Below are 26,639 nucleotides of genomic sequence, written 5' to 3' on the forward strand. Positions count from 1 at the left end.
TATTACCATGTCTACAAAGCGACTCAAAAGAACAATAAACCTACTGACAATGTTTCCTAAAAATACCTTAGAGATAGCAAGAAAAAGAAAATTGATCTCAAATTAACAGGACACCTTTTTGAGGTCTTATAAGCAGAATAATAACAATACAGTCAGTACAAGCTGCTGTAAAACTAAAAGTGGTGGAGAATTTCAAAAAAGATCTTAATAATAATAATAATACTTCTGAGCATTTTGTTAGGGCTTTCTGAGCATGGAAATTGTTTCACGTGTATTATCATGGTGTGCTATAGATTGAGGTGTTCTTAAACATTTTTATTTTTTTCACCAATTTCATTTATTCCCAAAGAAAAACTGTAGAAAGCAGTGTTATGTGTTTTTATTCCAAGATTGCGTTTTTAGAAATAATAATTATAAATTATAATAGCTTTAAAAGTATACTAGGTAGGTGGTATAGTGTCAGCAGATATAGCCACAGTCATTACACAGTCACGGTGTTAGAAAATAGTTTTATTTTTTTGCAGATTTCAGGGGTATTTTATTTTATTTTAACAAAAATTACAAGTCCGGAAAGTGGTGTTAGGTGTTTTTATTTTGTCATCACCAAAAAGGCACGCCTCTACCTATAGAATAAATAATGTTATCCCCATATTGCAGATGGGGAAAACTGAGGCTGAAAGGTAATAGCTTGCCTAAGGCCACTGGTGAGAATTCATGACAGAGGTGAATCTGGGCCCAGGAAAGTCCTGCTTCAGAGCTCGTAGCCACAACATTACAACAGCTCTGTCATCAAGACTTAAAAAAGCGGCACTGCCAGCTTCCTGACCTGTCTGAAGAGGACATTCCATAAATGAGATGCCACAACTGAGAAGGCAAGCCATCAGGCACCAAAATTCTACTGGCTTGAGCACCTAGGTTCAGGTGTTGAAGTCCTGGGGACAGGCCGAGGATCAACCTATTTTATTCTTGGATCTACTGTGCTTTAGAGCAGGGGTGTCCAAACATTTTGGCAGGAGGGCCACATCATCTCTCTGACACTGTATCAGGGGCCGGGTGGAAAAAAAGAATTAATTTACATTTCAAATTTGAATAAATTTACATAAATGAATTTATTAGAGATGGAACATCTGAATGAATGAAGGTCTTTCAGTAGCTCAAGGCCTATAAAAGGCCTTGCACAAAGAAAGGGCAGCCTTTCCTTCTCTGCCACTGCTGCATGACAGATGTGAAACAGCAAGCAGTGGAGGGAGCCCTCATCCCACAGCTCAGGTGAGAGGTCAGCATGGGCTCCAGCAAGTCTCTGGAGGGCCAGAGGCTCATTGGCAGCTCCCTGGGGGCCTGATTGGGAGCCCCTGAGGGCCACAAGTGGCCACTGGGCCAGGGTTTGGGCACCCCTGCTTTAGAGTATTAAAACAGTCCTTTGGAAAGTGTTTTATGTTTTGAAGTGTTACCAGCTGCCTTCAGTGCAGGAATGTTGAGACATAAGTTGTTGAATACACCTGAACTCGAAGGGGTTCTGCATGTCTTCTGCCTGCCCTGCCCCTCACTCTTCCTCCTAACATCTGCAGTTGTCTCTCTCTCTCCTTTCAGCTGGTTCTGCCCTGCAACTCCCTGGTGAGCCTGCCCTTCTCTGCTCCGCAGGAGAGATTCTGTGAAGCACCTCGCAACTTAACAGGTAATGATCACGGTCACACAGTGCAGGGGAGTTTGATAACTTCCAGATGGATTGCTGCCTTAGTCTGATGGGAGAAAACAGCAGAGTCAGGTGTTTGTGCTGGGTTAGTGCTTTTGTGGACTTCAGTCCCCTGCCTCAGATGCACGACAGGCCTATATATTTATATATATACACCTGCTAGCTGAGGATAAACTTCATGATCTGCAGAAAGGGGCTTTTCCCCACCAAAGCTTGCACTAAAAGAAGTGTATCAGTCTTCAAGAGTCCACAAGTCTCAGTTGTTATTTTTCTATGGAATTCCCTGCCGTCAGGTGCAGTGGCATTGCTAGGGGGTGCAGACCGCACTGGGTGACGCGCGCAGGGGTGTGACACCACTGCTTGCCAAAATTGTTAAAATTTTGGTATTTTATTTTTGAATGATAACATCATGTTATATATCAGTCTATGTGTAATTTCATGCAGAATTCAATGAAACAGCCTGCGTTGAAATATCTCTATTCTATCAAAAGTTATAGCCAAAAAACCAGAGGGGGTGGGCCAATGGTACATCACCAGGATGTTGCCCCGCCCACTGCATGGGAGGAAGTCCGTCATAGGGGCGACATGCTGGCCTCCCACCCTGGGTGACGTGAACCCTAGTGACGCCACTGGTTGGGTGTGATGAGAGCCACTGGTTAGGTCCCTTGAAATGGGGATGAAGCAGATTTCTGGTGGAGTCTGGGTTTGTCAACTGTGATTGGCCTGGACAGCTCAGTAAAACCTCCCTGCTCCGCAGCAGTACAAGAGATGCACCATGTAGAAGGCCTGTTGCCTTTGAGCCTTGCTTGTGAACTTCCCAGAAGGATCCGAAACCGCTTGGAGCAGGAAGCTGCATTAAATGGATGGAAGGTCTGCTCCAGCAGGGATCTTCCTATCTTCTCGTTGCTTTCTGCTACATCCCCTCTATCAAGTTATGTGGATGTGCTTTTTAGATGTTATTCATTTGGTTGGTGTCTCTTCCTGATAAGGTAGAACAGTTGAACTTTACTGCAAAACCTGGCTAGGTAATGCTATAGAAAGAAATGTAGTTTAAAGAGGGTTAAAATGCTGAATATGAATTGCATTGCCTGTTTAGATCTAGCTGGCTGGATTGGACAATACATCTCCTTCGGTTCAGTACATCATGTGGGAAGAACTGAGTCGCTCGAAGTTCCCTTGCCTCCTCCCTCAGCCTTAACCCCCAGCCCCGGTCATCTGGACTAACCCAGCTGTGAGATTAGGTGGTGCTTTGATGTTCATTGTTGTTGTTGTTCAGTGGTTAGGACATGTCCGACTCTTCATGACCCCATGGACCACAGCATGCCAGGCCTCCCAGTCTACCACTAACTTCTGGAGTTTGTCCAAATTCACGTTCATTGCGTCGGTGACACTCTCGGTGACACATGAATGTTCCATGTGTATGTGCAAAGATGGTCAGAGGACAGGGATAACAGGCAATAAAGCTAAAGATAAAGATAAAGCTGCAGGCATTAGTTGTCCTCTGTGTGACGGGCCAGATCTAGAGAGATGTGTCATCTGATCCAGCCTTCTGGGCCATTTGTTCTGTTTGTTTGTGCTTTTTCTTTCTAGAATTGTTTTTTAAAAAGAAAACTGATGGTCACGTTCAGTGCTTTTTTTTGTAAATAAAAAGGTGCAGGAACTCACAACTTGTTAATCTTTTATTTATTTATTTATTTATTTATTTATAAACCATTTTTAATTGGAGAAATAAAATATTTTTATGTGCTTCCCCCCTAAAGATGAACTTACTTCTGAGTAGACAGGCATAGGATTGGGCTGTCAATCTCCACATCCCCTTCCCCCTAGCTATTTTTTCTACACATGGGGGAAAATACTGTACAGGTGCACTTGTAGCGTGTAGTATGTAGTGTGGCACTACTTCGAGGAGAGGAAGCAGTGAATGGATTCTGAAAAATGGCTTACATGAGTTCCATGTAGTAAAATTACTCTAAGCAACTGTGGGAGTAAGAACAAAAAAAGAATTCTTACACGAGAGGGGTCCTTAGGTGCACACAGAAACAGCTACGTTTGCAAACAAGCAATTAAATATGGTTTAATTCAGGTATCAGAATACTCTGTGTCTTTGGGAAGGTGCTTGGCATGCAATTGTATGTCCTCTGCTGCCCTGAGCAGCTGCTGTGCATTGCTGGAGAGGAGCTGCAAATGCTGGGTGGCGGAGGGCATGCTTGTGGGGGAAGGATGAGGAGGATCTCTGGCAAGGCTGGACAGCACATTGTACACACGTAGAATCCCTTTTCACCTGCCCTTAGCATGTGAAAATGGGTGCAGATATATATCTCTGCCAGGATTAAGAACCCTATCCTAGGTATGTCTACTCTGAAATAAATCTTGTTCTAGTCAATGGAGCTTACTCCCAGGAAAGTGCCTAGGATTGCAGCCTAAGAGCCCAATCCTATGCATGTCTAGTCAGAAGTCCACTTTAGTGAATGGGGCTTAGTGTGGATAGGATGGCAGCCTCAGGGCCCAATCCTGAGCCTGTCTACTCAGAAGTCAGTCCCACTAGAGGCAGTGGGGCTTCCTCCCAGGAAAGTGTGGAGAGGACTGCAGCCACAGAGCCCTTTCTCTGCCTGTCTACTCAGGCAGCAAGGCTATGACACTTTCCCAGGAGTAAGCCCCATTGAACACAGTGGAACTTACTTCTGAGTAGACATGCTTGGGCTCTCAGGCTGCAAGGCTATGCACCCTTTCCCAGGAGCAAGCCCCATTGGGCACAATGAGACATACTTCTGAGTAGACATGCCTAGGCTCGTGCTGCAGATTGGCACGGGGCTGGACCAGCCAGTTTCCTTCCCCTCCTCCTCCACCAAGCCAGTACCTAGGCATTCCGTGGGTGCCGCAGCCTGTCTCCCTGGCTGGCTGTCCATCCTCCTCCTCCTCGGCGTCGGAACGTGTCCCCCGCGCCCTCCACCGGCTTGGAAGCTGCTCTGGGAAGCAGAGCGCGGGGGGAGGGGAGGTGGGCTTGGCTCAGGTGAGAGCTTGGAGATGGGGGAGGAGGGGGTTGTTGCAGGCGCCCGCCCACCCTGCACCCCCCAGCACCCACCCAGCGAATGCCTCTATTTTGCTCCCCCTCTCCTGGAATGCCTCCAAAGGGGAGGGGCCCCTGCAAAAAGGTGCCGGAACTCCGTCCCCCCGCGTTCCATTAGAAAAAAAGCCCTGGTCACGTTACTGGCACAGCCTGCTACAGAGCCCATTCAGGACCAGCCATCCCAGAGCAATGAATATAACAGGCAGTGGAGGGCGGCCTATAGCCATGTGCATGGGGTGTCTATGTGCTCAAGCTGTGAGCCTTGATGTGAGAGTTGGGGTAACAAGTACGCATAAGAGTTTCCCTAGTTGCATCTGAGCCATGTTGGAGGGCAGAGTAATGCAGATTCTAAGTGCCATGGGTTGGGGCTATATGAATGTCATTCAAGCATGAGATTGTAGGACACAGTTAGAACTACACTGGAACCAGTTTGCATTCTTTCTGCAATTTATCTTCCGATCTTTGGAATTGCAGTTATTCATTCTGTTGATGGACTCGGGCTTTCAGCAACTGTGCTCTTTTCTTTTTATTGATTCTTAGTTTATTAGTTAATCTCCTTAAATGCACCTCCTCCTGCAAAATCCACATGAAAAAGAAGTCTCTATTAGTTTCTTTGCATCACTATCTCCAACTCCCAAATGAGGTTGCCCTCCTTTATTCCCCTTTGTCATATACTTCTCGCAAATAAGATTTTAAACATTGCAATATAACTTTGTAGCGGTTTGCAACCAACCCACCAGGCATCCTCACCCCTGCAATTGAAACTTTCCAAGTGTGTTGGCATGAGATGCTGGCACAGAATTTGGTTCTCAACAGATGGGGTGTATTTTTTTCCTTCCTTTTAAACCTTGTTCTGCGCTATTTATAAAATGCCTGACAATGGAAGGCAAATGACTAATGAGTATATACTGTAATGACGAGCAGAGAAAGAGTTTTGGAAGTCAAGTTAACAAAGCGTAGGCTCTGTTCTCATGTGCAGGCTTCTCTCTTGATGATTGCAGCATGTAGTGATGACCTGGGCCAAGAGAGAGAGAGAGAGAGAGAGAGAGAGAGAGAGAGAGAGAATTTTCATTTTGCTATGCATCACATTGACCTCAGGGTGTGCGCACGCATGTCTGAACAGCCCTTCCTTCCTGAGCCATTTGGGTCAAAGAAGTTCTATCAGACTGGACCAATTCTTGATGCTTGAGTTCAGTGGCAAAGTAGTTTATGATATCTTTTGAGTGGCAGAGAATACTGGCTGTTTCAATCCACTAAAATTGAGTGTTGGGAGAGTTAGGACAGACCAAAGAAAATATTTCTTTACTCAGCGTGTGGTTGGTCTGTGGAACTCCTTGCCACATGATGTGGTGGCGGCATCTGGCCTGGATGCCTTTAAAAGGGGACTGGACAAATTTCTGGAGGAAAAATCCATTACGGGTTACAAGCCATGATGTGTATGTGCAGCCTCCTGATTTTAGAAATGGGCTGTGTCAGATACAAGGGAGGACACCAGGATGCAGGTCTCTTGTTATTTGGTGTGCTCCCTGGGGTATTTGGTGGGGCTGCTGTGAGATACAGGAAGCTGGACTAGATGGGCTTATGGCCTGATCCAGTGGGGCTGTTCTTATGTGCTAATTAATTAATAGGACTTCATATAGAATGTGTGCACAGGATTTGCTCATTCTGGCATTGGGACGCTCACGGGAGTCAACAGTCAGCATTGAAGGAAGTGTAGAGAAATCAAGGTGATGCAATAGTGCCTGCTTCCCCCCCCTCCCCGCACGTTGGACAGAATATGTGAAAGAGCCTGTATGTGCACAAACCGATAATCAACAAAAGACGCAATGCGCTTGAGCGTGTGAAGAGTGCAAGTGCACCATGTGGACATGCATTGGCTCTTTCAGATATCATGCCAAGCATGCTATGGGGCGGAGAAGCAGCAGGTGTGAGCATGCACATGTATGTGTGTACAGAGTAACACCTGATCAGTTAGGAAATTGCATGTCTCAAACTGAGAGCTTATTTCATTGCAAGTGATTTTTTTTGTACTTGGAAAGGGAGAGATACGTGCGCCATCTGTGGGGAGATGCACGTTCTTCTCATGCAGAGCAGGAATGTGAACCCCCCCCCCCCAAGATGTAGAAGTTTGGGGAGAGGAAGCACAACTTTCCTTGCCTCTGTGGCAGCTCTGTGTGTTCTTGTGGCATTCACTTTGGGATTAGAGCTGTGAAGAACATTAGGCCAACTTAACACTGGGCAAAATTTCAGAATCTGACATTTTGAATGGGAGACATTTTCAAATTTTGCTTCGGAAGTGCGTCTTTTTGAAGATGACTCATTGAGCTCCTTGCGGCTCATGCTCTGCGAAATGATGCGAAGACATCCCAGAGTTCTTTTTGGCTCTGCTTCTAGTGGTGTAAGAGATCACGCTCACTGTGACCCACCATTCAGAGTGGAGGTGGGCTGAACCCTTTGACAGGACAGTGTAGCCTGACTTTGGGGAGGTGTGCACAGGTACTTGAATCATAGGGGGCAGAGTGAGAGCCCAGGCTCCTTACCTCTTGCCCTTGGCCCCCATACTTTTTATTTTTCAAAACTACTGCAGTGGCACTAAGTTTTGCAGCAAGCCTCACTGAGGCATGCAAGCGGCTTTTCCCCGTCTCCTTCAGAGCCATTCCAGGCTGTGGGAGCCAAATGAAGGCATATGCCTGGCTCCAAAGGGGAGGGAGAGGGGCCACTTGCACTCTGCAGTGAGGCTCCCTGCAAAACTTAGTGCTTTGCACCCTCTCTAGCTACACCACTGAGCTACTGGGGGTCTCTGATTTGGCTAAAATTCAGTGAGGCGTGTGCATTTTATTAACAGCCCTCCACCTTTTTTGCCGTAATTGTGGCACTGTTGTGACTTCTCCTATTTTCCTTTCCACAAGCATTTTCTAGCTTAGGCTTAGCAAAGTGGCAACGAACTGGAGCCAAAGTGTGTACAAGTGGTATGCACACAGATTCTCTGCACAACTGGGGAAAGAAGACAAGGTCCCTGAATGCAGATGTGGAGTCCTGTGGATTGGCTCTGTTTGGATCTTGGGATGGGCACATGGCAGTCAGGAATGGAAAGAGCAGGTGTCATCCTGCTCTTGTCCATTGGTTGTTCGTGCATTCAGACTGCCTGGGCAAGCCTCCTGGGTCAGGGCATTGGTCTAGTTAGCCCCACTGTTTGACAGTGGCTCTCCAGCCCCTCATTCCCAGCACTTGCTACCTAACTTTTAACTGGAGAGGACAGGGATTGAACCTGTGAACATCTGCATACAGCTGCTCTGCCACTGAGCTTCAGCACTCATGTGCTGTTCCTTTTTCAAGAGGAGTCCATGCGTATGTTCCTTTCTCACTTTAATACCTCTGGCAGTGTGAACAGAGCGGGGTAAAGACATAGTACAGAGCCAGAGTGGTAAAGACATAGTGCAGTGACATAGTCAGAGGGGGTGCAAAGCGCTAACTTTTGCAGGGAGCCTCACCGCAGCATGCAAGCAGCCCCTCCCCTTCAGAGCCAGGCATGTGCCGCTGTTTTGCTCCCACTGCTCAGAACGTCTCTGAAGGCAGGGGGCCCCGTTGCACACTGCAGTGAGGCTCCCTACACTCCCTGTAGTGCTTTGCCCCCACTCTAGCTATGCCACTGACATAGTGCGTTAGTTAATCCAAAATGCCTGTTTGTGTGACCCTGCATCTAGGAATGGCTTCTTTGTATGGCACTTCACTTCCTGGAGCTGCACGGGTTCCATAAAATCAGTCTGGCATTTGCTGCAGTAAGATATGTGTGCCCGTTGGGCAAAAAGGCAGGGTATAAATCAATAAAATAAATAATAAATAAAATATCCATCAACTCCTGTGTATTTTTCTGAAATAGCAGAAAATGGTTTTCAAGCACATTTCTCTTGTGTGGGTAGAGAGAGTCAACCTATTGATTTTTCTCTTTGTACATGTAACTGTTTCTAACTGCTTTAATAAATAAAGTCCCTCTCTTTCCTGGGACCCAAGAGCAGCTTATGAAGCAACGTGATTAGAACACAAGAACAGCCCCACTGGATCAGGCCATAGGCCCATCTAGTCCAGCTTCCTGTATCTCACAGCGGCCCACCAAATGCCCCAGGGAGCACACCAGATAACAAGAGACCTGCAAGGCTTCCTGGGAATTGTAGTTAAGAACATAAGAACAGCCCCACTGGATCAGGCCATAGGCCCATCTAGTCCAGCTTCCTGTATCTCACAGCGGCCCACCAAATGCCCCAGGGAGCACACCAGATAACAAGAGACCTGCAAGGCTTCCTGGGAATTGTAGTTAAGAACATAAGAACAGCCCCACTGGATCAGGCCATAGGCCCATCTAGTCCAGCTTCCTGTATCTCACAGCAGCCCACCAAATGTTCCAGGGAGCACACCAGATAACAAGAGACCTGCAAGGCTTCCTGGGAATTGTAGTTAAGAACCTAAGAACAGCCCCACTGGATCAGGCCATAGGCCCATCTAGTCCAGCTTCCTGTATCTCACAGTGGCCCACCAAATGCCCCAGGGAGCACACCAGATAACAAGAGACCTCATCCTGGTGCCCTCCCTTGCATCTGGCATTCTGACATAGCCCATTTCTTATTTCTCTTTCTCATTGGTTTCCAGAAGATCATAAGTGGACACAGGCCTTGTTTTGGAGCTTCCAGGGCATCCTACGCTAGCACTTAGAACACCCTACTTCCAGCCATCCACAGTCTGTTTTGCAAATGGTGGATTGATAAGACTCGTGCTTTGTGGCGCTCCTGTTGATGCTAAATTTTAACAAGTGGGGCTAAGGAGCTGTTTTGTGCAGCATGGTTTTTCTGTGAGGCATGCCTCTGAAAAGTTCCTCATTTGAATTTCTCCCTTGATTTCAAAATTATCCATTTCCTGGGATTGTTTCTGATATGGAACCTTCAACTGCTCTTTAAAAAAAAAAAAATCTGAATTGTGCACAGATTTTGCATGTGCTGTTTGATGCAGCTTCCAGGCCCTTCGGTTCTTTCGAATTTTCCCCTTCCTTGCATTACTGACACATGCATGCAGAATAATAATAGAAAATGAACAATCTTGATGGGATCATATGTATGGCTGTAGTGAGATACTTTTTTCAGCATGTCTTATGAGTGTTCAGGAGCGCATGAATGCATCAGGAAAACACTTCACAAAAAGATTTTTCTGTGTGTCAAGATTACTTTTTTAAGCCATGCAGTTGTGCACATTGAGGGGGGAAAGATGCCAATTTCCTAACGTGGAATTTCAAACCCCAGGTTGCTGAGACAAAGAGAGGAGATATAAAAGTATATTGTATGCTCCTGATAGAATGATGTGCATGGTATATAGACTGAGTTTAGGTTCGTCATTCTGCTTACATGATTATGAGCTCCTGAAGACGACATTTGGGGAAGTTTAGCATAAAATTCTAGGCACTGTTTTACTCTCTTTCATGGCAGATCATTGTCTAGGTTATTCCCATCTGACACTACAAATAGAGGCAGATAAATTGCCCATGGCAGTAAATCTGTTTTTCATTTCCAATAAAGTAGTGCACGCACCCAAAATAAAAGGTTGATTCTGAAATCAACTGGTATAAAATTCCTCATATTTTATGCAGTGACCACAGTTTTAAGAATATAGACCTTTGCGGTCTTCTCTGCTGGCTTTTACCATCCAGCTAAAAAGATTGTGTGTGTGTGTGTGTGTGTGTGTGTGTGTGTGTGTGTGTGTGGGAATGGGGAAGGAGGTTTGGGAATGGCCTGCAGTACATGCCTGCAGTGCTGAAATTCCTTGATGCATATCCTTCATGTGGGTAATTTCACTACCATCTGCTTCCTGGCTCTGTATCTGAACTGCAGGCTTCATTCTCTTTTGGAGAGGGGTTTGAATATCTCCCTCTACGCACATACTATGGCAGGGCCTCAGATTGATCTGGAACAGTGTCTGTCAAAGTCTGCTTCTAGAAGCCCTGGGGCCAGCGGCATATTTAGAGAAAATGGCTCTCGTGGCAAGCACTGAAATTGCGCCTCTGTCCAAACAGAGAAGGGGAGATCATGGGGTGGGAAGCCAGCCCTGTTCATCCCATCAAGTGAATATAGTCAGCAGGCTACACAGAGATGGGGAAGAAGCCAGGCCTATTCTACCCAGTGAATTTATGCAAAAATCCATGGATGCTAAGCCCTCCTAAACAAAGAAATGAAAAATAGCATTCTGTACCTGTGTTTGGCCTGCTGCAGTGCTGTGTGACAATGGCTAGTCCTGAAAGTTCCTTGAAACTCTGCCTTGAAGCAAGTTCCAGTTGTACCAAGACCCACAAGGCCCCAACTCCCTCCCTGACCAAAGGTCCATGATTGGCCCTCAGTGTGCAAAATTTTCCAAACATCTCCCTGGTGCCTGCGTGTCTCAGAATGCATCTGCCTCCATCCCCGCCCCCCATGGCTTCCTCTTAATGGGTTAAAACCCATATTCTGCCAGTGTTGCATTCCGGCAACGGTGGTAAGAGGTGGGTTTTCAAAAAACTCTTCCAGCAATTCCAGCAAAAAAAGAATTCCAGCAATTCTTCTGAATTTTCTTCTGTGTAGAGAGATGAACCTTTTTTTCTGCATTTTTTTGCAGACTGTTAGGATCACCCACTTTTATGTACCTGGAGAGCAAAGATCACTGTTTTAGGGAAATGGAGGCACTGGAATTGTTTGCAGGGTCTCTCCCCCCCCCATCATGAAAATAAAATGCCTTTCAGGAATATAGAAACATTTCTGCAGGCATTTACCTCTTTTTGGAGGTCCCCTGAAACCGGTGCAAAAATGCACCATTGGCTGTGGTGTGTAAATGCACCATCAGTGGAAAATGTGTGAGTCCATGCCCGGCGCCCCCTTCAAATGGTGCCCAGGACAGATGCCCCCACTTGCCACACCTTAGTTATGCCACTGCCTGAGGCTTCCTGAGACCCCTTCAGGGGCTCCTTGAGCACACACAAAGGGCCATCATTTTGCTTGCTGCAAAGCTACTCCACACTTATGCTGACACTCTGGGGCTCCCCAAGACTCTGCATATGCACTGATGGCACTCCTTGAGACTTCATCTAGAAGCGTAAAGGGCTCTGAGGAACGCAACATTTGAAAACCGTTGTTCTAGAAGATGCTCATCTAGATTCATTTGGGGAGAACAGAGTGAGGAGTTGGCTTCCTTGCAGCTTTTAGAGAAGTGTGAGCTGCATGGAGTGCATATTTTTAAGCTTTCTGCCACAACCCTGAGAGCTAGTGCCCTGCTTTCTTCCTCAATGAAACTCGGCTTTCCATGCTCACACACACCCTACTTGTCCTTTCACACAGTATGTGAAAATGTTGCCCTGGGTGGACAGCACTTCAATGGCAGAGAACATTTTTTCTCAGTGTGCTTCATGGTTAATCCGGCCCCCCGAAGCTGTGGCGCATTGTGTGTGTTTCTTTTTAAATCTGCCCAGAGTCCCTCTGCAATTAGAGCAGTTCTTGGAATTCTGCAGAATGCCTGCTGGAGGCTTTATGGCTCATTCTGGGGCTGCATCATTATGTCCTGTCATGCGGATTCAATTGGATTGTTTCCTTCCAACTCCTACCCTTTTGATTCTTGTTGTGCCCTCTGCAGTCTTCAAGCAAGAGAGGACCATATTCTGATCCATGCAATGGGAGCGCTGGTTGCCTGCAGGGTTGCACCTGAGTTCTGGCGTCCGTCCCCTCCCACCTTTAGACCAGTAGAACCAAGCCCAGTTTATTTCCCGTCTTCTCCCTTCCCTTAAGGATTTCTGCCTTTTGATTCCATGTCAGCGTGTGGTTGGTCTGTGGAACTCCTTGCCACAGAATGTGGTGACGGCATCTGGCCTGGACGCCTTTAAAAGGGGATTGGGCAAGTTTCTGGAGGAAAAATCCATTATGGGTTACAAGCCATGGTGTGTATGTGCAACCCCCTGATTTTAGAAATGGGCTATGTCAGAACGCCAATGCAAGGGAGGGCACCAGGATGAGGTCTCTTGTTATCTGGTGTGGTCCCTAGGACATTTGGTGGGCCACTGTGAGATACAGAAGCTGGACTAGATGGGCCTATGGCCTGATCCAGTGGGGCTGTTCCTATGCTCTTATGTTACAGAAATGTGTAGATTGTTGTTCTCCAGACTTTCAGTACAATATCCTAGATTTGTCATTCCCAAACTGTGGGTGCAGGACCCCCATTGGGTTGGGACCAATTTTGGGTGGTTTATGAAACTGACAAGGCAGATTAGCCTATGTGCATCAAGGGTTAACCAAGCTTCTACTTGGAGGGGGGAAGCATAGTGGCCGGTACAGTGAAACCTTTTTTTAAAGTGGGTCTTGTTGATGCCAAAAAGTTTGGGAACCACTGTTAAATGAAGCTTAAAAGTTTCCTTGAAAATAATAATCTTCTTATGCTGCAATATGCTGGAAGTTTAGCTTAAACCCTCAACCTGCCGTGGGTGCAGGGCTGCGGAGGCAGGTGGGGCAGAGCCTCCCCGCTGGAGTGCATTGAAAAGTGCCGCTGCCGCCATGTGAGGTGTGCAAGCATTCACAATCCACATGCACAGCCCTCCCCTCACGCAGCAATGGCAGCGCTTTTCAAAGGACTCCGGTAGGGAGGGGCTGCCTCACCTGCCTCCCCACCCACCGCACATCCCTGGTCTAGTCCTGAAGGTACTAGGCAAACCTCGGGAGGGAGGTTTCCAGCTGTGGGCACAGAAAAGACCCCTCTGTTATTATGCTGCTCCAGCATCCCACTGCCTAGTATCCCAAATGTTTCTAGGTCGGTTTTACGCTGAACTTCCACTCGGTTTCCGGTGAATTCCCCAGTCATTCGCCATGACTTTTTTTTTTTTGCAACCAGCAATTCCCACTTGCCCGGAGGCTCAAAGCACTAACTAGGACCTGTCAGAAGCACTTAAAGAAATGGTGTTACAAACCCACCAAAGGCGTTTAAAACGAAATTTCCCCCAGATTATGACACTTTTTCGGTTTGGTTGCTCAACCGATTAATTTGCTGAAAGAAGAGAAGAGAGAAGGTTACTTCAGGGGCTCCCCCCCTTTCTTTTTCAGTTCATTTATCAAGCTCTAAAAGGCTTTGGGGGTTTTCAAAATGTTCGAAAACGTTTCTCTTCTGTTTTATTCGGCACAGTGGGTTTTTTTGTTTTGTTTTTGCTTTCTTTCCTTTTTTTTTATTATAAGAAAATAGGGGTTGGAGCATATGCAGAACTGTGCAACTGTGTGGTCAGCTACTGTGTGGTCAGTCACCAGGTCTACTGGTTGAACCCAGTGGTGTAGTTGAAGGGGGCGGAGCGCTCGGCCTGGCAGGGAGGTGGGCGAGCGGCCCCTCCCTTTGGAGCCATTCCCGGGGGGGGGCAAAACGGAGCCATACGGCTCCGTTTTGCCCCCCCCACCGGGAATGGCTCCAAAGGGAGGGGCCGCTCGCCCACCTCCCTGCCAGGCTGAGTGCACTGCCCTCCCTCCAGCTACGCCACCGGTTGAACCTCCTTGGGCAGTGAAAGACTCCCAGCTGCATTCCCTGTAACTCCCTCTAGGGAGTGCTCTGAGCTCTACAGGGCCACACAGGGGCAGGTCTAGAGTGCCCAGTGATGATATCATGTCATCGCTGAGCTCCAGAGCACCAAGAGAAGCCGGATGGGACTATGCAGCCGAGCATCCTTGCAGCTTCCAGGGAACAGCGATTCCCAGTTAATGGAGGAACTTCACTCACCCAGGGTGGCCACTAGTTCTCCTCCACAGGAAGTAATATCTAGGCTTCCTGTTCAGGCTGAAACTTTTCCAGCTTCCAGCCAGATTTATCTAGCTCAGTATCCCTCTCCCAGTAATGTTTGACCAGATGTTTCTGGAAGCTCACAAGCAGGTCCAAAGGCAGCAGCCGTCCCCTTGAACTTTTCATAATCTGCCACTTATGCAACCTGCATCATAGATGGGCTGGCATTGGCTGCACCTGACAGTGGTGTGGTCCCCCTTGGCATCCCCCCCACATTCATGTGCTCAATGGTGCAACCATTCTGTCAAGGATGCAGGGGAAAGAGAGCAGCCACAGAATTATCAGGGGCAAAATCCTGCTCCCTCTTCCTTATCTGAGGGCATAGAAAAGAACATCTGAAAGAACCTCAGATATTTTTTGTTAAGTTTAAAAGGCAGCCTTTTTCTTCCCTTGTCCACAAAACTGCATATACATCTTGCCATTGCATCCACAGCAGGGATGTGTGGTGGGTGCAGAGGCAGGTGAGGTAGTGCCTCCTCACCGGAGTCCTTCAAAAAGTCTTGTGAGGTGCCCAGACACCCACACGATGGCAGCACTTTTCAAAGGATTCTGGTGGAGAGGCACTTTCTCACCTGCCTCCCCACCCACCGCACGTCCCTGATCCACTGACAGATCATTTCTTGCTCTCTTCTTAATTGCTCTGCTCCAGGACGTTGGCTTCAAAGATCTGTTTTGCTTACTTAGTCATGTTTTGCGTATTTTGTTCTGATCCTGTGAGTCACGAAGAGGAGAAGGAGCGAAGCAGGCCCTGAACCCCCACCCTACCTCTGACTATTGGAAGGATTGCTCAGTTTCTGAAACTGAGGTTGCCCATTCACTTGGAAGCACATGGCTGGAATGTTGAGTGCTCAAAATGTTCTTCAGAACCAAAAGCAGCAGTTCTCAGGATACTGATTCAGTCATAAGAAGGTGCCCTGGGCTCTGATTTTCAGTGTGTCATGCGGCTGCTAAAACATAGGAACCCTGCTAGGAAAGAGTTTTCATGGAGGACTTTCAGTTGAATTTGAGGGGGGGGGGTGTGTCGGAGGTGAAACAGGCTTATCTTTTTGTCATCTCCCTTTGTATCTCTGCCACTGCCAATTTTACAGTAGCAGTCCACCTCTTGATGGCTATCTTTTTCCCCCCAGAATGTCCCTGGGAACATTACCCTGGGAACTTTGTGCAGTTGGTGTTCCCAGAAGCATTCTGGTAAAAAAAAAAAACCTACTAGAAAGCCCCTTTTCTGAATCTTTTAACCCCCATTTCATACGCCCTAGAAATCCCTGCCTAACCAGGCCAGGATTGTAGCACCCTGGAGAGCTCCTGATGAGCTCCATAACCTTTCAGAGAACGGGTGAGGCCTTTACTATGTCCAGTTCCAGATTCCCCCTCCCGGGGTCTGTGGAGTTGCACATTCCTCTCTTACTCCATTGCAACCCTCCTGGTGTGTTGCCAGTGCTCAAGTTCATGAGAGGGTGTGGTCCTTCCTGGGGCTCTGGCTGTATGATCTCCACTTGTGGGATCTCCAGCTCCAGTGTCTCCTGACTGGCAGGCTTGGTGTTAAGGCCTGGGTCATGGACTGGGTCTAAGCCTTCTGACCCAACTTGTCTCACCTCCTCAGGGTCAGACTCTGAGCTCTGGGGCAGGGCCATGATACCATACCACATTTTTTTTCTGCCTGCAAATAGGGCAACAAAAATGGTGGGACCATCTGGGCTCTGCACTTGTGGTACCCTAGCCTACAATCCCTTCTCCACCACTGCAGGTGTCCAAAAAAACTGGTTTTTGTTACGGAACTACAAACATGCACAAGCAAGTACAAATAAATGCACATTTCATGAAGAAAGAACAAATAACATCTGCTTTTGATTTGCATAGCTGTAGACCTTAATGTGAGCTGTGGGGATCGAACAAGCTTCAGTATGCAGCTTAGGGCTCCCTCTCACCCACATCCCACACACTCCTTTTGGCCATGAATCTGTGATATGTTCGTTCCGATTAATGGAGAATGCTAGGTGCCCTCCAGTGGCCAAAATGAAAAAAAAAAAAATCTCAATTTCCAGAGATCTGGGCCAGAGGGGAAAGGACTACACAGTTTATCCTTCCAATGGAGAGACCTCCCAATCTGCTAAAGAGTGACTTCTGAACTCCAACAACACAAAACCAAAAAGGGCACTGAAGCTCTCCCATGTGTGCTCTTTTCTTCTCTAAAGAAGCATTCGCCAGATATTTCTTGGAAAGGTGGATTGGAAAGGGAGACGAGTGCAAAAAGGGTTTGAATCAGACTCGCTTTTTCTGTAGTCAAGAGAATAGCTGTCTGTTTGGCTGGAGCCATGAGTGATTCTGAGCATATATACACATCAGGCTAAGTAAAAATGCCCCCACCCATTCAAACACATTTTACAAAACCAGTCAATGATAAAATCCCAGAACAAAACCAATTCACAGCAACAAAGGGCAAAATTATTTGTTGACAAGCCCAGGCAAAATAAAGCTTTTTAATTTCAGACGAAAATGCCTAAAGAGAGAGCACTACACAAATATCCCCAACAAGGGGTTTCCGTGCATCCTTCAACCGCTATAGTTGGTTTCCTCACCACCATATCAGAAACATTTAACTTTTGCAAAGTTCATGTGTGTGTGTGATGTCATATGTTAACACAGCACATAACACATGTTAACACATATGTGCTCGTTTCCTCTGAATTGACTAGAGCGCTCTTTTGCTCTTTTTAAAGGATGTTTGTTGATCTGTCAATTCTTTAATAAGCTTTGCAAAGGCTTGTCTTTGGCGATCTGGGCCAAACGGGGGCAGACTTCACCAGAGGCAGCAGACTGGAGGGAGGGCCCACTACCTGGCTCAGTCCGCCTCCCTGCCACCGCTTCTGCCCCAAAATTGGGGTGCAGAGCCTGCTGGGGAGATGGGAAGTGGAAGCAGCTGCCTGGCGTGACTTTCTGCAGAGATCAGATAATGTACGGCGGAACGATAGGTGCCATGCATGCAGAGGAAGGCATTTTCCAGGTGCCAGCTCCAGCCTGTTGGCACCTGCTGCTCTCGCTCACATTTCCTCTTCTGCTCGGATCCTGTATTTCCAAATCATGGTGGTGGAAGAAGTTGTGGTGCAAGCCTGCGGTGGGAAACCATGACGATGATGATGGGGCACTTGGCATGCCATCTCAGGTGCTTGAAAGTCTTGGACCAACCATGGGTGGGGGATCTTTTTGTTGTCATTAAACAGAAATCCATCAGCTGATCCCAATCTACCTTGCGGTCACCTCCTGGAACAGATAAGTCCTCAATATGGACTACCGTAACTGCAAGGATTCTTCTAGTCCAGAAATGAAGGAAAACAAAGATCCCAACAGTCTTGCAGTGGGAAGAGAAACATCGATAACGTTTAGAAAGCTTGCCTCACATTAAGACATATTTTGTGGTACAGGGAATGAAGAGTACTGGAAGTATGGAAATGATCAATAAGTTCTTCCAACGTTGGAGTAGAAGCAGAGGATTATTGTTGAATAGCTGGAATGGAATGATTTAAGTGGTGCTTTCCTTGTGGATTTGAGTATTAAAGCAAATGAAACTTGTCTTTCTTACGTTATCAGTTGAATAAGAATTTTCTTTTTAAAGAAGGGTTAGACCTGAGATGCCTCAGTAGTAATTTACTGGGTCTTGTTACTTTTGTGCCATTTGGGATTACAGTTGTTTTTTTTATTAGATTATGTGGTATACATATCTACAGTGATTTAAGCCAACCAAAATACAAGAATAAACATGTTTATTAAGTTTTCAAATAGCTCCAAAACACACAGTCCACGTAAATCATTTCAGAGCCGTCAAAAGTGACAGGAAAGTGCACAAAAAATGGGCTCATAAACAGTGTAAAGATTGGCATTTAAGGATTCTCAGGCGGCTGGTGGAAATGGCTGGGATCTAATGCCATCATTATATTTCTCCTGCACATGCCTGATCTTGTCTGATCTTGGAAGCTAAGCAGGGTCAGGCCTGGTTAGTACTTGGATGGGAGACCGCCTGGGAATACCGGGTGCTGTAGGCTTATACCATAGTCTTTCGAGACTGAAGGTTGCCAACCAACCAATTATATTTCTCATTCCAGAACCAGGAGCAGGGTTCACAGCTCAGTGGTGGAGCCTCAGTTGGCATCATGAAAGGCTTTGGTCAGGTGGGGATGGGGAGCACCCCTGAACCTGGAACCCTGGAGAGGTGCTGCCAGCCGGTATGTGAATTAGATGAACCCATGGTCTTGGTTAGCTTGGCCCTTGGCTGCAGCAGTCATCTGGTTCATCACAGTTGAGAGCCAGGATGGTGTAGTGGTTTGGGAATTGGACTTACACCAGGAAGATCCTGGTTCAAATCCCTGCTCAGCCACAAAACTTTCCTGTTGCCTTGTACTCTCAGTCTCACCTACCTCACAGGGTTGTTGTGATGACAAAAAGGAAGGAACTGTGTACACTACCCTGAGCTCCTTGGAGGAACTGGAAGTAAATCAACTTGTGGTAACTAAATAAACTTCTACAACTGTTGAAGACAAGCTGTTTTCCTCTAGCGGGGGAGCTCTGCTTTGCAAAAGCTGGGCAGTTGGAAAACATAGTACTGGCTGTTCCGATTGGTTCTGGCACTAAAGTAACTCTGCAGCAACCCATTTGCTTTCATTTTGGAGGGACTTTTGGACCCTCATTTTGGAGGGACTGCTAAGTTTGCAGATGACACCAAACTTTTCCGAGTGGTAAAGACCAGAAGTGATTGTGAGGAGCTCCAGAAGGATCTCTCCAGACTGGCAGAATGGGCAGCAAAATGGCAGATGCGCTTCAATGTCAGTAAGTGTAAAGTCATGCACATTGGGGCAAAAAATCAAAACTTCACATATAGGCTGATGGGTTCTGAGCTGTCTGTGACAGATCAGGAGAGAGATCTTGGGGTGGTGGTGGACAGGTCGATGAAAGTGTCGACCCAATGTGCGGCGGCAGTGAAGAAGGCCAATTCTATGCTTGGGATCATTAGGAAGGGTATTGAGAACAAAACGGCAAGTATTATAATGCCGTTGTACAAATCTATGGTAAGGCCACACCTGGAGTATTGTGTCCAGTTCTGGTCGCCGCATCTCAAAAAAGACATAGTGGAAATGGAAAAGGTGCAAAAGAGAGCGACTAAGATGATTACGGGGCTGGGGCACCTTCCTTATGAGGAAAGGCTACGGCGTTTGGGCCTCTTCAGCCTAGAAAAGAGACGCTTGAGGGGGGACATGATTGAGACATACAAAATTATGCAGGGGATGGACAGAGTGGATAGGGAGATGCTCTTTACACTCTCACATAATACCAGAACCAGGGGACATCCACTAAAATTGAGTGTTGGGCGGGTTAGGACAGACAAAAGAAAATATTTCTTTACTCAGCGCGTGGTCGGTCTGTGGAACTCCTTGCCACAGGATGTGGTGCTGGCGTCTAGCCTAGACGCCTTTAAAAGGGGATTGGACGAGTTTCTGGAGGAAAAATCCATTATGGGGTACAAGCCATGATGTGTATGCGCAACCTCCTGATTTTAGGAATGGGTTAAGTCAGAATGCCAGATGTAGGGGAGAGCACCAGGATGAGGTCTCTTGTTATCTGGTGTGCTCCCTGGGGCATTTGGTGGGCCGCTGTGAGATACAGGAAGCTGGACTAGATGGGCCTATGGCCTGATCCAGTGGGGCTGTTCTTATGTTCTTATGTTCTTATGACTTGCCTGTGAAAAACTCCTGCTGGATTATGTCCACACACTTGTTATCTCTTCCTCCCCCTTATGGACGGAAAGACCCACTGGGATAAATGCGCTTGCCACAAGGTGCCAGCTCCATTGGCTGCGGTTTCTATTAATCCATGAGGTTCCTGGGTTGTCTAGTAAATGACGATAGAGCAATTACAGTAACAGGCAGCTAATGGTAGAGAAATTGATCTAACTCTTATCTGCCAACATTGATTTTCTGGTGCTTAATTAGGTGGAATTCAGCAAGCGGCCTCACAAAGTCCATAATAATGTGTTGCTCACCTTGGAGCCTGCATAGCTCCATGGTGGGGCTGCCAGCTTTGACTTTCAAGGACGTGCCCCTCTGGATGGGGCAGGCGTGGATCCAGGGTGGGGAGATCCAAGGCAGCAGCTGATTGGACTGGAGCAGAGCCAGGGTGGAATCTGGCCAATCGCAGATGGAGCCAGGGCTAGATCTAGAGATGACGCAGGGAGGTGAGGCAGGCTGCCCCGGGGAGTGGATGGGTACAGACCCGCTACAGCCATCTGGCCCCCATTTTCTCCCTGCTGTTGCTGCCACCTGCTTTGCTCAGCATGGGGGCAGAACCACTACCGTGAAATGCAGCAATCGAGGAACAGAGCTTGGCCATCTCTGGAGCTTATTGGAAACAGCAATTCTCAACTGGTGTATCGTGGCACACGGGTGTGCTGCGAAAAGTCCACAGGTGTGCAGTAGGAGTTAGGAGCACAGCGGTTGAAAATGGCTGAAAAACCCTTCTGTGGCTCTGTTTTTAGGGCAACTGTCTGTAGTAACAAATTGTCTGTCCCTCTTCCTCTACTGGCAGAGCCGGTGAAGGAACAAGAACAAAGCATTTGCTACTACAGACCAGGGCTGTCCAAAGTTTTTGGCAGGAGGGCCACATCATCTCTCTGACACTGTGTCCAGGGCAGGGGAAAAAAAAGAATTAAGTTACATTTAAAATTGGAATAAATTTACATACGTTTACATAAATGAATATATTAAAGGTGAACTTATATGAATGAAAGAAGGTCAAGGCCTATAAAAGGCCTTGCACAAAGCAAGGCTGGTCTTTCCTTTGCTGCCGCTACTGCATCACAGACATGAAACAGCAAGCATAGGAGGAAGCCCTCGTCCCACAGCTCACGCGATAGGTCAAACAGTTGCCCTCACGCTGAGATCACTTGTGTCGGGCCAGAGTGGGCTGCAACAAATTTCTGGAGGGCCAGAGGCTCATTGGAGACTGGGGGCTCCCTGAGGACCGCATTGAGAGGCCTCGAGGGCCGCAAGCGGCCCCAGGGCCGGGGTTTGGGCACCCCTGCTACAGACAATTGCCCTAAAAACAAAGCCACAGGACCCAAAAAGTCTCCCAGAAGCTGCAAGTGACATCACAAGACGCAAAGACCATAGAGGTCAATGTGCCATGAGAAGAAAAGAGAACTGTTGGGTTAGGGCACCATCAATGTACATAGGGCTGGAGTCCATTCCAGGGCTGTGGAAGTCCATACTCTGATCCCTAGGATGTACTCAGGACCCCGACTTCCGTGGCCTGAGATGGAGACTGAACTGCAGCTGGTAGGAACACTGCTTTATTAGCCAGGAAAAGTTTGAAGAGTTGGACCCGAATCTTTATTTTACTCCTTGCCAACCCCAAAGTTTGATTCTCCCTGCAAATGGCAGGGATGACATAGTATGCCCTTATTTACCTTGAAGGGGGCCCTGAGGCCTCTAAACATGTACAGTCCCTGGTTAGGACGCGTCCCAACCCCTGTTCCTCAGCTTTCCATTCAAGCCTTAGAACATCCAACACCGCCAACTCTGGGGGACATACTTCTCCCCTTCGCACTAAATTGGTTTATTGCAGCCAAGGCCAAACACCAGTTTATCCGCAGTGGCAGTTAAAATGCAAAGCAACTAATAGAAAAAGGAGGCTGGAATAATGTGAAGTTGAATGCATTGGTTTTTCTCACATTCAGCTTTAGCTCCTTTTAATGGGTCATCTTCAAAAATTGACAAGACAGTGCTTTGGGAATGCTTTCTCATAGCTGCTCAGCAGTGCTCAATCATTTTCCCCGTGTAATAGAATTCACTTAAACAGTTTTTATAGAACGAGGGAAAGGCAAAGGTGCACATAACCTAGATAAAATATAGCTGCGGGGAAACATTTTTTATGCGGCCTGTTAGGATTTCTTGATTAGCAGGCAGTACATATTTTCTCATTTTTGTTGCCACCTAAAGATTCCTTGCCATAAATCTGCATATTGACTCTTTTTTCTTCATCTTTGCATGTCGCTCTCATATTTCATTTCTCAGTATGAAAGGAACTACATGGCAGATGCCAGCTTGTCAGCAGAGAATATAAAAGAGATGATGGCTTGTCAAGTGTGAGAGTTGGTGAAGATGGTTAATGGCCCAGAATAGAAGAAAAAGCCCAAATGCATCAGACTCTGGGTCCATCGAACCCTGCATTCAGTTTTCGACAGTAATCAGTCAGATATCTCTGAACATTTCAGAAGCAGGCATGCTGGAGGCAGCGAGCTTGTTGTCAAAGATACACTGCCTTTGAACATGGAGGCTCTATAACTGTTATAGTCAGTAGCGAGTGCTAGACCTGCTGCTGGCCCATCCATGAACATAAGAAGAGCCCCCCTGGATCTCGCCGCAAAGGCCCACCTGGTCCAGTTTCCTGTATCCTGCAGTGACCCACCAGATGTCTCAGGGAGTGCACAAGATCCCTCTATCCTGTTGCCACGCCCTTCCACCTGGCATTCTGAGGTAGCCGCCTTCTAAAACCAGAAGATTGCACATACCGATCATGCCTTGGAACCTGTGATTGACTTTTCTCCAGAAATCTGTCCAGTCCCCTTTCAAAGGCATCTAGGCAAGACATCATCATCCCATCCTGTGGCAAGGAGTTCCACAGATTAATTGCAAGCTGGGTAAAGAAATACTATCCTTTGTTCTAAATAGATGTGGGTTGCATCAGTTGAAGTGTGTGAGAACTTTGATGGGTTGGCGGATTGAGGGTGCCTTTCACCCTGAGTCTGCCTACGCCACCACCTTCTCCCATCCAGTTGCAGTGTAAGCTGCAGTGATCCGCTTCCTGCTTTCTCAAGAAGTAGATGAGTCACCTCCTTACTCTGCTCCTTGCTCACTGCTCTGAAACCTGGAAGTGTGGGACTTCTGGTTTCATTTACATTCGCGCTCTCCCCCTAAATCAGGGGTGAGCAAACGTTTTGGCAGGAGGGCCACATCATCTCTCTGACACTGCGTTGGGGGCCAGGAGAAAAAAGAATTAAATGACATTTCCAATTTGAATAAACTTACAGAAACGAATACATTAGAGACAGGACTTATATGAACGAATGAATTTTACTGAGCTTATTTATCATACACATGAGAACTATAATACAGGCATGTAGAACCACACACCTCTTGCACAGTGAAAACATACAGGCCAAGCCAGAAACACACAGAGTCTTAAGCAGTTGCAGGCCAGCGCAGTCTCCAACAGTCTCCGAAGAGCCAGAGGCTCATTGGAGACCGGGGGCTCCCTGAGGGCCGCAAGTGGCCCCCAGACTGGGATTTGCCCGCCCCTGGTCTAAATGAAACCAGAAGTCCCACACTTTTGGTTCACATCATCATATGAGGAGCATGGTAAAGGTATGGGGCTTTTTTGTAGTGCAGAGGTGCTGGACCGCAGGCCTCAGGTGCCATCCTGACAGTGGTGTCGCTAGGGGAGTGCAGGCTTCACCAGGCGATGTGCACAGGTGGGGTGATACCTTCAGTCTCGAAAGACTATGGTATCGCGCTCTGAAAGGTGGTTCTGGAACAGCGTCTAGTGTGGCTGAAAAGGCCAATCCAGGAGTGACAATCCCTTCCACACTGGGAGCAAGTGCAGTCTGTCCCTGGTCTGTCTCCCTGGCTATGGGCCTTCCTTCTTTGCCTCTTAGCCTCAGACTGTTGGCCAAGTGTCTCTTCAAACTGGGAAAGGCCATGCTGCACAGCCTGCCTCCAAGCGGGCCGCTCAGAGGCCAGGGTTTCCCACTTGTTGAGGTCCATCCCTAAGGCCTTCAGATCCCTCTTGCAGATGTCCTTGTATCGCAGCTGTGGTCTACCTGTAGGGCGCTTTCCTTGCACGAGTTCTCCATAGAGGAGATCCTTTGGGATCCGGCCATCATCCATTCTCACGACATGACCGAGCCAACGCAGGCGTCTCTGTTTCAGCAGTGCATACATGCTAGATTCCGGGGTGATACCAACATTTTTAAAATCCTAAAATTAATATTTTAAAAATATTAATCTTTGAATAATACCTTCATGTTGTATATCATTCGATGCACAAGGCCATGAAAAATGCAATGAAACAAACCACGTTGAAATGTCTCTCTTCTTTCCAAAGTTATAGCCAGTGGGGTGGGGTAACTGTGCATCACCATGCCCACTGCATGGAAAGAGGTCCCTCATGAGGGTGACGACTTGCCTCTCACTCCAGATGACACAAAACCCTAATGGCGCCACTGCATTCTTGGTTGCGCCACCCCTGCCTAGACCTGTCCTGCATTAATGCATCGGGCAGTGCGATCCGAACTTGTGCTGGAACAGAAAGGCCGTTGGGCCTGCGCTGTATCCAGCGCAAGTTTGGGGCTGGCCAAGGCTTGGCCCAAGGCAAAGGGAAAAAAATTCCCCTTACCCTGGGGAGAGACACAGTGACCTTAATGGTTCTGTTTGGATCTGCGCCACCTGATGAAGTGGTGCAGATCTGAGCAGAATGGAACAGCCAGGAGCTGCTTCACGCCACCCAGAAGTGGGGCTGGGATCTGGCATAACTGCCAAATCCTGACCCCACCTCTTGCTCCCTGCCCACAGGACTGCCCACCGCCCATCCTCCCCCATCCCAAAACGCCTCCTCCCTGCCTCCTCCCCACCCTCCCTACGTCCCTCCAGACCCCTGCACCGGCCAAGGTTGGCCGGCATGGACCTACCTCACTTCGGTGCAGTGGAGAATGGATGAAGCCTCTGCAGGCCAGCGCCAGCCCAGTGTACTCCCGCGGAAGTACAAATGTGGTTTATGGCACATTTGTGACCCTCCTGGGCCAGAGCAAGGGACTTGCGCTGGCCCAGGGTGCAGTTAGGATTGCGCCCTAAACCTCTTAACTGGTGTCATGATCACATCTTATGCTAGCAAGAAGACAAAAGTCCTTCCCTGTTCTCGTTCCCTACATCTGATAGATGTGTTAATTAATACTGCCTCCCTACCAAAGTAGGGAGTATTAATAAATACTGTTAATAATAGACAGCTCAGAATATGGGTTTTGCACTTCATGATTCTGGCCAGTAGCCAAGGATAGACCTTTCCTCCATAATATTGTCTGTTTCTGAAAGCTGCCTGAGCAAGCCTCTGCCATCACTTCATGTGATCTACATTCAGGTTCCCCAGCTGTGAGGGCCCAAGGATGTGAGAAAGGGGTTCTTCTCTTTGCATCGGATCCGGGAGCAGGGGATGTGTGGAGAGCCTTCTGTGACTTGGGGCCCAATCTTATCCCATTTTCCAGTGCCAATGCAGCCGTGCCAATGGGGCATGCACTGCATCCTTTGGTAGGAAGGCAGTCACAAAGCCCTCCTCAAGGTATGGAAACATTTGTTCCCTTACCTCGGGGCTGCATCGTGGCTGCACCGGTGCTGGAAAGTTGGATAGGATTGGGCCCTAACACAGCGATCGAAAGCCTGCTGGTCAGCACTACATGAAAACGCCAAGTAAATGTTGTTTGAGTGATTTGGGAGATGGCTGCCTGCCGCTAAACTGTTGTTGGTCGGATGGAGCAGATTACCCCAGTCCCATCCCGTGGCTACCCACTCATTTGTGGGCTCCCTTCAAGGTGCTGGCTGATACTTTGAGGCCCTAAGTGTCTAGAATTTGGATGGTTTAAGGGGGGCCGTGGGAGCATCTTGGTGGCCATGATGGGCCAGATGACGCTGTACTAGACACTCTTTTGATGTAACCCAGCAGAGGAAGGGGGATATTCTTTCTTGGTGATAGATAGATAGATACTTTATTTACGGTCATCCGACCCGCTAGTCACAAACAACAAAACAAAATACACAGAATTAAAACCAACACCCCGTTACACATATGTAAAATCATAAAATCAGAGATTTACACTCTCAATTTTCTTCCTTACCAACTGTGCAGCATAACAGAAGCGGGCAACCCTGAGTGATATATCCGAGTATACATCAGGAAGCAGAAAAGCAAGCTGCTCCTCCACCTGCATCCCTGTTTCAATACCGAAGATCGGGGAGATAAATTTAGATCTCAGATCGT

The 26,639-nt window shown here is 47.5% G+C and overlaps 1 protein-coding gene across 1 annotated transcript in view; it reads left to right on the forward strand.

Annotated features, from left to right (window-relative positions):
- The window catches only part of LOC136651581 (corticotropin-releasing factor receptor 2-like), a 151,787-nt gene that overhangs the window by 25,387 nt on the left and 99,761 nt on the right, over window positions 1-26,639 (forward strand). The window contains 1 exon segment of the mRNA XM_066628122.1: window positions 1,591-1,675. Within this exon segment, the coding sequence (XP_066484219.1) occupies window positions 1,591-1,675 (85 nt within the window).

The sequence above is a fragment of the Tiliqua scincoides genome, chromosome 5, assembly GCF_035046505.1.
Source record: "Tiliqua scincoides isolate rTilSci1 chromosome 5, rTilSci1.hap2, whole genome shotgun sequence".
Taxonomy (NCBI): domain Eukaryota; kingdom Metazoa; phylum Chordata; class Lepidosauria; order Squamata; family Scincidae; genus Tiliqua; species Tiliqua scincoides.